The sequence below is a fragment of the Saimiri boliviensis genome, chromosome 6, assembly GCF_048565385.1.
Source record: "Saimiri boliviensis isolate mSaiBol1 chromosome 6, mSaiBol1.pri, whole genome shotgun sequence".
Classification (NCBI taxonomy): domain Eukaryota; kingdom Metazoa; phylum Chordata; class Mammalia; order Primates; family Cebidae; genus Saimiri; species Saimiri boliviensis.
The window spans coordinates 24642513-24655013 of NC_133454.1; the positions used below are offsets into that span (position 1 = coordinate 24642513).

Consider the following 12501-nt stretch of genomic DNA (forward strand, 5'->3'; position numbering starts at 1 on the left):
CAAATGCTTTCACCTCTTACTAAGATTTTCTTTAAAATCACTAATGGATGTTGAATTGTAATAAACGTCTTTCCCATGCCTCTGAAATGCTCATATTTCTCTTGATGCAATGCACCGCATTGACGGATCGTCCTGTCTTATTTACATAGTCTGGCTGTTTTTCTAATGCTAAACCCCTCTGGAATTTCTGGGATAAACACACTTCCGTCCTGATACATTCTCCTTTTTACCTGTCACCGCATTTTGTCTGCTAGCATTTTGTGTAAGATTTTTGTTTTCATCTAGGTTCCTGAGATAGGCGCATCGTCTTTCCTGCTCCTGGAGTCCTTGGGGGTTTGAGCCTTTTGAGTGTCAAAGTCAGGCTGGTCTCACTCGGGAGCCCGCGCTGCGGGGCTGCTCGGTGGAGTTCGGGTGCCTGCGGGATCCGAGGGGCGGGGCGCGCCCCCTGGCGGCCGTGGGCCGCATGAGCCGGATGAGCGGGGCGAGGGGTGCCAAGCCAGGGCTTCGGAGGGCGATGCGCCACGTGGCGCCCGATGCTGCCGGGGCTGCGCGCGTACTGCAGCCTTCCCTGGGCCTGGGCGCGAGTGCAACCTACAGCAGCCAGGTGGCCAGGACCCAGAGTCACTCAGCCCACCCGTGACGGCGGCTTCCCAAGCCTCGGAGCCAGCAAGGTCCTGAATCTTCATCTCTAGGAATAGAATGGGGATAATCCGCTTGTCTGTCAGGGAAATGGGAGGAGGCTGTAAAAGCACCTTTTGTGTGATTTTGTGTCAAAGCACAATTTGGACCTTCCAGAGGACCCATCCTCATTCTGACCTCAGCATTCTTGTTTTTCCCGTATCTTGTAAGCACTTGACAAATGGCAGCTAGGGGCGGGAATTCAGAATCAATGACACTCAGTGTAGTCCAGAATGAGAGTTCCCATCGAGGAGGCCTGTGTGGAAGAAGCACTCTTGTTCATTGATTCATTTTTGTGCATTCATTACTGTTGATTTATTCCACAATAAATATTTACTGGGCACTGTGGCCAATAATAACGGCCCCCCAAAAAGTTGCCCATACCCTACTAAATACCTGGAACCTGTGCCTGCTACATGTTACATACGAATGTTCTATGTTGCATGTCACCATGTTACATGGCAAAGGGAAGTAAGGTTGAGGCAGAATGAAGGTTGCTCATCAGAAGACTTTAAGATAGTAAGAGAATACCAGGTTATCTGGGTAGGCCCAGTGTAGCTACAGGGTCCTTAGAAGTGGAAGGTTGCATGCTCCTTCTGAGAATCTACTGCCTGATAATCTATCACTGTCTCCCATCACCCCTGATGGGACCGTGTAGTTGCAGAAAAACAGGCTCAGAGTTCCCGCTGGTTCTACATTATGGTGAGTTGTATACTTATTTCATTACATATTACAATGTAATAATAACAGAAAGTAAGTGCACAATAAATATAATGCACCTGAATCTTGCCAAAACCATCCCCCACATCGGTCTGTGGAAATACTGTCTTCCACAAAATGAGTCCTTGGTGCCAAAAAGGTTGGGGACTGCTGTCCTAAAAGATGCAGTCTACACCACTGGGACAGGTGGCACACATCCACTCATCCATTCACCTCAAAATCATTTAGGAGTACTTGTTATGGCTTGCTCAGAAAAAAAGACCAGCAAGGGACAAGTGGCTGTGGCTCCTGGAAGCCCATGGCAAGGGCTGCAGAAAGATCAGTTGGAATTGCCACCTCCTCCTGCTTCCTTTGACCTCTCAGAGCTGCTGCCAGTAAGCCAGCAGAATGACAGTGCCCTCCTATGTGGCTTACGGAGGATTTACATGGCCCTGACATGGAACATTACTGTGGAAAGTGTGTTAGTCCATTTTCACACTGCTATGAAGGATGCTACCTGAGACTGGGTAATTATAAAGGAAAGAGGTTTACACGGTTCTGCAGGCTTAACAAGAAGCGTGGCTAGGAGGCCTCGGGAAACTTACAATCATGGCGGAAGGTGAGGGGAAAGCAGACAGCTTCTTCACAAGGCAGCAGGAGGGAGTGTGAGCGAAACGAGGAAGTACCGCACTTTAAAACTATCACCTAGGCCGGGCGTGGTGGCTCACACCTATAATCACACTTCGGGAGGCCGAGGCCAGTGGATTACAGTGGCGGGGGGTGGGGGGAGTGAGCGGCAGCACGTGGAACCGGAAATGCAGGACTGAGGAGTCTGGTGTTTGTCCTGAAGGCAAGAAACATCCTCTGGCCAGTCTTCTGACTCGCTGCCAGGGTTCTTTCCTCCCTGAAGGCGAGTCCTTGCGTCCATCTTATATAGTTGGGACCTTGCGGACACACACTTCTGCCTGCCCTGAGGCCATTTCCTTGATTTTCCGTATTGCCAAGATGACTGGCAGCTGTGACTGCTTCAGGTCAGGACCACAGCCTGGTTCTCAGAGCCCGGGTCACCAAGTTCCCAGGAAGCCCTGCACATTCTCTTAACCACTATCCACCTGTTTCAGATCTCCCACCTCCCAAACACAATTCTACACACCTGCCTCCACAGCCTCCCCAACGCTGGCCTCCATGTTCCCATCAGCGTTTCTCCACTTTGAACTCCCCGGAACTCCCTGTTGGGTTGTCCAAGGCCCACTGATCCTGAGGCCCAGACCCCAGCAAGGAGCCTGTCTCTGACCTGTGGGGGTGAGCATTGGCGGGCTGGACCCAACCAGGCCATTCACTTTGGTGGGGGTGAGGGTGGAGGGGATCAAAACGTGGTGCTGTCTGAGAATGACGTGGCCCTGGATGAGTCACTGTCTGACCAGGCCTCTGGTTTCCACTTTGATTTCTACCTCATGGGGTACTGAGACAGCTGTGAGAGGAAGTGTCAGAGTGTGCGTGTCAAAGTCATGCTGGCCTCACTCGGGCCGTTGGGGGCCCGCGATCCGGGGCTGCTCGGTGGAGATCGGGTGTGTGCGGGATCCGAGGGGCGGGGTGCGCCCCCTTGGCTTCCACTTTGATTTCTACCTCACGAGGTACTGGGACAGCTGTGAGAGGAAGTGTCACATGCACCTCAGCGCCATGTGACTGACTTCTGAGGGGGAGAGGGAAGCGGGATCCACCTGACGACTGTCGGCCCAGCTCAGCTCCACTCACTTGTAGAGGAAATGGTGGAAATGGCAACTCACATTTGTAGGCACGCGGCAGGGCACGCTGATCCTCGCTCCCACATTCCCAGGTATCCCTTGTTCCATTGCCCACAAGGACCCGAGTGTGGGAGCCAGGTGCCCGGGAAGGCTTGCGGAGGGGGCGGTGGAGCTGGGTTTTCGAGGATGAACAGACATTCTAGCCCAGTGGTCCTCAGGTCTAGCTGCACATTCGAATCACCGGAGGAACTTAAAAAACACTTAACACGTTTTGGGTCACCCCAGACCAATCAAATCGAAACTTCAGGACATGCAGCCAGGATGCAGTTATTTCCCGCATCCCTCACACCCTGCTGATTTCAGGGTTTCAGGTACACAGAGCTGGGCAGGACGGAAGGTACCCAGGGTGGGAAAGCTGCCTTCTCAGCACGGACACCGTCACGGGTGGAGGCCCGGGGCTGAGGCCACCCTCCCGGCCTCAGGAGACCCGGTGTCCCCGTTCACAGCTGAGCGTGGGGCTGTGCAGCGCCTTCCACATGAGCAGCATCTCGTAGGGTGCGAAGCGGTGCACCAGCAGCAGCTGGCGGTACATACAGGGATCAAAGGAAGGCTGCCGCGCGCCAGGCAGCTGCACACCGAAGGGCCGGATGCCCTCGTGGCCGCTGGGCTCCAGGCCGGCGCGCTCCAGACACATGCCCATGTAGGCATCGTCGATGGGGAAGAGCGGGGTGTGGCGGGCGGCCAAGCGCAGGGCCCGGGCCGTGGCGCCGGACAGGAGGAAGCCGCCACCGCTGCAGTACACCGGGTAGACGGGCCCAGGGAAGAGCTGCGGGGGCACGAAGTACTTGCTCCGGCTGTCGCGGATGGGCACGGAGCCCTGCATGAGCTGGCCGCAGAACAGGTGGCGGCCGGGCGGCTGCGCCCGCAGGAAGCGGAGCACGTTGGCGGTGTGCACGAACACGTCGTCGTCGCCGCTGAGCAGGAAGCGCGCGTGCGGGCAGCGCGCCGCCAGCCAGTCCAGCAGGTGCACGTGCTTGAGCGTGAGGTTGAGGAAGGTGTCGGCGAAGGCCCACTGCAGCACGTCGCCCTGCTCGCGCGCCTCCAGCGCCACCAGCGCCGCCAGCCGCTCGGCGGGCGCCCGGTCCTCGGGTCCCGGGGTGCCCAGCAGGAAGAGGCGGCGCACCTGCAGCCCCTCGTAGCTGCGCTCCCGCCCCCACGTGCGCCGGATGAGCTCGCGCCGCTCGTAGTGCGCAGGCGCCGACTTCACGGCCAGGAGCAGGAAGACGCCGCCGCCGCCGCCTGCGCACTTGGCCGGGGCGTCCCAGAGCAGCGGGAAGCGGCGGCAGTGGCGGTACCGCAGGAAGTCCTGGATGCGCGCGGGCAGCTGCTCGAAGTCGGCCGTGGCGTTGGCGGAGGCGTTGGCCAGGCACGGGGGCGCGGGGGCCGGCACCGAGGGCGGAGCGGCAGCCGCGGGGGCGGCGGCGGGGCCCTGTGGCGTCTCCTCCTGCGGGGACCTCGGGGCCGGGAGGAGCCGCTGCTGCAGAGCCAGGAAACTCACGCCCACCAGGAGGCAGGCCAGCGTCTTGGGATTCAGGGACCTGCGGCAGGGAAAAGCCATCTGTGGGGGAAACCGAGTCAGAGGTGAGCCAGAAGTCGTCTTTGACACCGGCGGGACGCCACCCGTACCCCGTCATCTCTCTCCCAGAACCTTGTTAACTTTGCCGTTAAGTGGTAAAAAGGAACCAAAATCCGAGATTCCGCTGACTCTCTCTGACCTTCAGATCTGTGTCTCTCTCTGCCTCCTGACGACTCCGCCCCACAGCTCGTCACTTGGCCGCTCAGCGGACTCATCGTGTGAGTCTCCGTCTTCCCCTGAACCCACACCCTGCTGTTCCCGCCTCCGTTCACCTGGCTACTGCAGCCAGAAGCCCCAAACTTCTTCCCTGTCCTGAGCTGCTACCCTCTGTCCGCATCCTCCATCCTCTCCACCTCTGCCTAGCCCGCATCCTCTCTAATCTCTTCTCGTTGTCACCCGAGTCGAGGAAGTGTGAGGTGATAGCACTGGCCTGAGACCCAGGGTTGAATTCTGCCTTCCCCACTTCCATCTGCACTGTCTGAACAGTCAATTCCCATGTCTGGGTCTGAGTGTTGTCGTCTGTGACAAAAAGTTAGTGAATTACTACTGCAGAGTTGTTGTGAGCATGAAATGAGCATCAAGTGGCCAGTGACTGAGTGACATGCGTGATAGGACCTCATGGGCGACGTGACCTCCGTGGAAGCCTCTAGCTCTCCCTCCTCATTCTACCTGCTGACAGGATTTGCTGTTCCCAAACATTCACCCTCAGCCCCTTCCCTGCAGGTGGCCTGTCCAGGTGCACCTCAGGCATAGCCTTCATGAAGACCCCTAGGGACAAATCCCAGGTCAGAACAACCTTTTCTGTATTTAACTGTGCCCTGCTGAAAATTCAGCACAAGTAGTTCTGCATCTCAGACCATTGCCTTTTTATTTATTTATTTGGGACAGGGCCTCACTGTGTCACCCAGGCTGGAGTGCAGTGGTGCCATCATGACTCACTGTAACCTTGAACACCTAGGCTAAAGCAGTCCTTCCACTTCAGCTTCTGGAGTAGCTGAGGCACTCTACAGGAGTGCGCCGCCACAGCTGGCTAATAAAAAAATGTTGGGGGGGTAGAGACAGGGTCCCACTATGTTGCCCAGTCTGGTCTTGAACTCCTGGGTTCAAGTGAGCCTTCCACCTCAGCCCCCAAAGTGCTGGGATTACAGGCATGAGCCACTGTGCCCTGCTCCCACTCCCTCCTTGAAACAGACTTCACCCTCTCCTGCCTTTCCTCCTTTCTCTTTGACTATGTTTCTCAGTTCCCTTTGCTGAATCCCCCCTCTCTAAGGACCTTCTCTCTCTTTTTTTTTTTGAGACAGGGTCTCACTCTGTCGTCCAGGCTGGAATGCAGTGGTGTGATCATGGCTTACTGTAGCCTGCACTTACCAGGCTCAGGTAAGTGCAATCCTCCCACCTCAGCCTCCCGAATAGCTGGGACCACAGGTGTGTGCCACAGTGTGTGGCTGATTTTTTCTATTTTTTTATAGAGACAAGGTCTTGCCATGTTGTCCAGGCTGCTCTCAAACACTTGGCTCAAGTGATCCTTGCGCCTCAGCTTCCCAAAATGCTAGGATTACAGATGTGATCCACCGCACCTGACCTCTCTAATAATAACCTTTCATAGTGGAAGGTCTCTACGGCTCTGTCTTAGACACTCATTTCACCTATGTCCAAGATGATCTCCTTCACCGCTAGGACCTCCGAGCTCTAGAGCCACATGACCAACCAGCCCCCTGACCTATCAGCTCCGTGGCTGTCCACAGCCACCCTGGATGCAACTTGAACTCTCATCTTCCTCCCCCGAGCTGCCCTAAGTGCTGCCATCCACTGGGTTGTTCAAGCCAAAAATCTTCCTTGACTCCCTCATTTCCCCACACAAGCCCCATCGATTCTCTTCTACATTTGTTTTTAATCAACCCACATGCTGCCATTCCCTCTATCAACAGGCTGATCCAAACTCACATCCCTGCCTCACATGAAGTAGTGTCCTGCCTGGTGTCCCCACACACTGTCTTGCTCTCGGCCGACCTCCCCCTTCCTGCAGCTGGAGGAACCTTTGAATTTTGCAGGTTTATGTGCCACTCCTCATGCTCTTTTCCTTGGCTTCCCTGCGATCCACCGGGCAGTGCTCTCAGGCTGCCAGACCTCTTCCTACCTCCGAGCTTTTCTTTGTGCTCTCCCCCTGCTGGGCTGACTTCTCCCTCCCTCCTCTCTTTGCGTAAAGACAGTCTCTGCATCCACTTGATAAGGCATATTCTTGGGGAAGTTTGAATGAAGCTCAAAGGAGACCAGGTAGCCTGTTAGACATTCCAGCATAGGACTGTTTAAAGGTTATCTTCCCTCCTAGGCTGTAAACATTTTAAGGGCAGAGATTGCACCAGTGTTGTTCACTGTTGTATCCCCAGTGCTCTCCATAGGGTGGGAGGTTAGGACAGCAGAGTCGTAGGAAATGCTGGCTGCCTGGATTTAAACTCCACTGCCGCTGCTTTCTCGTGTCATGCATTTGAGCATGTTGACTTAAGCTCTCAAATACCTGCCTCTGAAGACTTTACTGTGAAGACCAAATGATAATGTGTGTAAAGAATTCATTATCATCCTTGGCACATAGTATTCAGTAAATATTAGCTGTTAGGATTATCAAGGTACCAATAAATATTTGCTGAAAGACTGCTTTTCCAAAAGTATGTGCTCAATAAATACTTGCAGGTAGTTTGCACATAGGTGTTAACAGATTGAACTCTGCTGCTTGTGTGTTACAGTCCATGCACAGTGTCTACCGAAGAATGGGCACAAAGCAGCATTCAGTGAAAGAATGGGAGCAGCTAACTACAAATGCAAGAGTGAGAGCCTTCCAGAAGTGTCAATGTAATCACCAAGTGCTGATTAGAAATATGACATAGAGTATTCTATAGTGTATCTTCACATATTCCTGCCTCAGTGTTAGAAGCACTATGAGAAGCGGGCCTGTGAGATAAGCTCTGTCTCTTTTACCATCAGCTGTCTACTCAGTGCATAGTCCTGTGCCTGGCACATTTGAGGAATGCAGTATTTTTTTTTTCAATGAATGAAGGAAAAAAAGAATGAAAACAGAATTTGGAGTCTGAATAACTGGATTTGAGCGCCAGCTTCTTTCCTGAGTTAATCTCCTAGGTGTCAATGCCCTCATTCGAAAAATTGAGAAACTTAACACTCATTTTTCAATGAAATACGGAAAGAATTCTGGTTATGCTAAAGGAAAAAAATTACTGCTACTTAAAATTAAAAAGCATCCCCCCATCATTTCTACAAAGAAATATAATCTCCTTAATAAAACAATAAATATCGTTTTTTCAAATAAATTTGCATTTACTTTGATAAAACTGAATGAAGATCCTGGATCACAGCCAACTTCCGCTGTAAAGTCAAAGCTGTGGGGCCAGGCGCTGAGCCAAGGGCGGTGCTGGCTTGCTCAGCTCTGTTCTTGGATGCCGCACTCTGCATCCTGGGGGCTTTGACTTGCGGTGAAGCATTGGGCATTTCTCTCTACGGTTCTTTTTGCTGGATCCCCTTGTTTCCCAAAGTAGTCCTCAGGCATCCTGGAGCCCATGCACCTTAAACTCTCCCAGCCTCTGCTGGCCCTGATCCCTTGTCTCTCAGGACTCAGCTCAGATACCACCTCCTCCCGGTCACCTCACGGTTAAGTCCGGGTCAGCAGAACCTGTCTCCTTGTTGGTGCCATGACTGCCGAGTAGCACATTCGGTGAAGAGAACAGATCCGCCACTTGGTCCACCCCTTTGGACCTCAGGTTCCTTGTTGGTGAGCCTTTGGGCAAGTCCTTTATCTTAGTGTCTCAGAATTATATGAGTTAATTCATGTAAGGCATTCAGAACCATGCCTGGTATGTAGCAAGCACCAGAATAACACAAGCAGTGGGCTAACACAGGAGACCATCTTTTTATGGATGAAGTCTAGACTTCTCGCACAGTATGGTATAAAGTTCCTCTTTATAAACCTTATAAAGTTCCTCTGTGATCCCCTAACTGCAGACCTTTCTCACTCTGTTTATTACTCCACACATATTAAGACATCCATTTATTGCTTGCCTTTAGAATGCTGTTCACTCTGCCTAGAATTCCCCCTTCTTTTTCTTTTTCTTGGCTCACTGCAACCTCTGCCGCCCGGGTTCAAGGGATTCTCCTGCCTCAGCCTCCTGAGTAGCTGGGATTACAGGTGCCCACCACCACGCCCAGCTAATATTTGTGTTTTCAGTAGAGACGGGGTTTTACCATGTTGGCCGGGCTGGTCTGCAACTCCTGACCTCAGGTGATCCACCCACCATGGCTTCCCGAAGTGCTGGGATTACAGGTGTGAGCTACTGCACCCCTCCAGGAATTCCCCCTTCTTTTCCCAGAAACTATTTTGGTCATTCCCTCCTCTGGTTTGTTGCTGAGAGATGGATGGCTGGAATACAGATTCCAGGGACACCCACCCGCCCCCTACTATCCCAGGGTATTCCTGGAGGAATATTTGTATAGCAGATTTCACAAGCCAAAAAACCTTTTATTCTCTGTTAGGGCTTTGACCCCAAGCCCCAGCAGGAAGCCCTGACCTCTGGGGTCTGCACTGGGCCTGTGCGGTCGGGGCTGTTTTGTCCTCGTTCCTTTCTCCTTGGCCTTCCCCTGTTCTTTCTTGGGACTCTGTTGAGAGGGGAATGGGAAGAAGGAAAAATGCACCTCCCTCCCGATAGGTATAAGCCCAGGCCCCCATCTTACCTTCAGTGTCTGAGAGAGAAGTGGAAGGGAGCCATCCCCAGCCTGGGACCAGCCTTTAACCCCCTTATTTCACACACTGAGATTCCAGCCCAGGCCTTGGCTTTGTTCACTTGACTTGAATCTGACCAATCCGTGCCATCACCCCTCCTCCTTAGGGATACGATGAAGAGGGGGAGGGCAGCTACAGGCTTCCTTAGCTACCAGTGACTGCCTGCTTCCTCTTTAAGCTCAAATGTGAGTGTGAGTCAAATGAAGTCTCCTTGGGGGAGGATGTTCTCAGTGCAGTGTTGTACCTGTGCTCCTGGAGAAGGTGCATCTTGTCTGTAAAGACAGTGCGTGATGACAGACCTCACGTGGAGGTCTCCTGTGAGTAGCCTAGAAAAGTGTATCGTGTTCCTTCAGAGGCAGAGGCAAATTGCCTGAAGGGCTGTTGAAATAGGCATGGTTAGCCACCTCTGTAAGAGCATTTATTAGTTGTTGATTGAATGAAATCAGTTTAATTTTAATACTAGGTATGGGGGTCTAATGGATGGGACCACAATGTTGAGTTGTAATGATCCATCAAAGGTACCATATATACACATTTATATATTTAAAATACACATTAAATTTAGATACAGTACCTTTTATATATTAAAATATAAATGCATAGTAAAATGTATATACATAAAAATATATATGTTTTTCCAGATTTGAACATAGGCAAAATTAGGCTGCTAAATGGAGAGTAGTGGAGGGATAATCACTCTTTAAAAATAAGGTTTTATATAGAGTTTTAATCCGTGAAGGGCCTGCTTTAACTTACATTGGGCCATATTAACTATAAAATGGGGGCTCATGGGGGTCCCATTTTATCAAGCCAATTTGCAAATGACAAAGAGACACTTTAATTTTATTATTAATATTCAAACAGGGTCTTACTGTATCTCCCAGGCTGGAGTGCAGGGGCACTATCCCGGTTCCCTGTAGCCTCAACCTCCTGGGCTCAGCTGATCGTCTCACCTTAGCCTCTTGAGTTACTGGGACTATAGGCACACACCATCACACCTGGTTAATTGTAGTTTTTTTAGAGACGGGGTTTTGCTTTTGCCCAGGCTGGTCTTGAACTCCTGGGCTCGAGTGAACTTCCTGCCTTGGTCTTCCTAAGTGCTGGGATTACAGGCACGAGCCACCATGCCCAGTCTAATTTATTATTTATTTTGTCAAACCATCTGTGTTCAATGGAAAGCATTTTGTAGCAGTGGGTATATGACCATGAGAAATTTAGGCAAGACTACACTTAAATTGAGTCATACACATGTAAAAACTTTAATATGTAGTTAACCTCTCAAGATTATAGGGTCAGAGTGTTTAAATTAGTGGGATACCCAGGCATAATTATAATTTGAGGCCCAGTATTAAGTCCATGAATTTTTGACATTTAGTGCATTTTTGCAAATGTTAAGTTAGAACCTATGTTATAGAGGCACAAAAACCAGTAAGTGCTGTTTTTAATCTTTTTGTTATATAAATTCTTTAGTATGTAAATTAGCAATTTTGAATTTTCAGTTAAATCAAATGATGGAAAATACAGCATATACACAGTTTACCGTGTGTGTGTGTGTGTGTGTGTGTGTGTGTGTGTGTGTGTATTTATTTTATTTATTTGAGATGGAGTCTCACTCTGTTGCCAGGCTGGAGTGCAGTGAGTCGATCTCGGCTCACTGCAACCTCCACCTCCCGGGTTCAAGCAATTCTTTTGCCTCAGACTCACGAGTAGTTGGGATTACATGCATGTGCCACCACGCCTGGCTAATTTTTTTGAGTTTTTAGTAGAGACGGGGCTTCACCATGTTGGCCAGGCCAGTCTCAAATTTGTGACCTCCAGTGATCGATCCACCTACCTCAGCCTCCCAAAGTGCTGAGATTACAGGTGTGAGCCACCATACCCAGCCTATTTATTATATATTAAAATATGTATATAATTTATTTATTTATATGCAGTATATTATAGTTTATATATAAATTATATGCATTTATATATGTATAATCTATACATACCTTTTATTTTCCTCTATATCTAGGAGTTTGTTCATAAATCAATACATAATCTAAGGCTAGCATTGTATTTCCTAGACTTGCTCTTTGCTCAGTACCTAAAGTTTAAAGTTCCGGGCTGGACACGGTAGCTTAGACGTGTAATACCAGCACTTTGGGAAATGATTGCTTGAGCCTAGTAGTTTGCGACTAGCCTGGGCAACATAGTGAAACTTTGTCTCTACAAAAAAAAAAAAAAATCAGTGGGGTGTGGTGGTGCACACCTGTAGTTCCAGCTGTTTGGGAGGCTGAGGTGGAAGGGTTGCTCGAATCTGGGAGATTGAGGCTGCAGTGAGCTATGATAGCACCACTGCATTCCAGCCTGGGCAACAGAGCGAGAGAGAGCGAGAGAGAGAGCGAGAGAGAGCGAGAGAGAGCGAGAGAGAGAGAGAGAGAGAGAAAGAGAGAAAGAAAGAAAGAAATTGATCCTTTTTCTTGGCGTTATGGCTACCTAAAGCACCAGTCTCTCTTATTTGATTTTTGTTGTTGTTTTTAAGGCTTTTAGCCACCAGAAGCTGTGGGTGTGACGTTCAGCCTCTAGTTGATAAGATTTGAGAAGAGGAAGGAGGAAAGGGGCCCAGTGTCTCTAGGAAGGAGACACTCTCTGGGATGGCCTCCACTGCCAAATTACCAGTCCCTTTTTTCTCCTTTTAAGTAACATTTTTAAGAATGGCTAGCATTTCTAGGTAATTAAATAGGAGGATCTCTCTCTCTTTCTCTCTCTCTCACACACACTCTATCTCACTCTCAACGTTTGCCCAACAAGCTCTTGGTGGTATCAAATCACCCGTTATTTTGACCTTACAAATTGTTACTGGAAAAAAGTTGGGAGGGCCCTCCAGCATACTGGATCTACAGGCAGCTGCTTCCCTTTCCAGGGTGTCCTAATCGACATCTCAGGGGTCGGGGTGGGGACCAGGAGGCTGGCCTCAG

General features: G+C 50.6%; 1 protein-coding gene across 1 annotated transcript; it reads right to left on the minus strand.

Annotated features, from left to right (window-relative positions):
- Window positions 1–80: 80 nt before the first annotated feature.
- On the minus strand, window positions 81–9601 carry B3GNT6 (UDP-GlcNAc:betaGal beta-1,3-N-acetylglucosaminyltransferase 6). The gene is made up of 2 exons (XM_003942973.4): window positions 9493–9601; window positions 81–4740 (listed from the first exon to the last, which is right to left on the minus strand). Exon 2 carries the CDS (start codon window positions 4738–4740, stop codon window positions 3601–3603), a length of 1140 nt encoding a protein of 379 aa, XP_003943022.3. The 5' UTR covers window positions 9493–9601; the 3' UTR covers window positions 81–3600.
- Between the last annotated feature and the right edge of the window lie 2900 nt (window positions 9602–12501).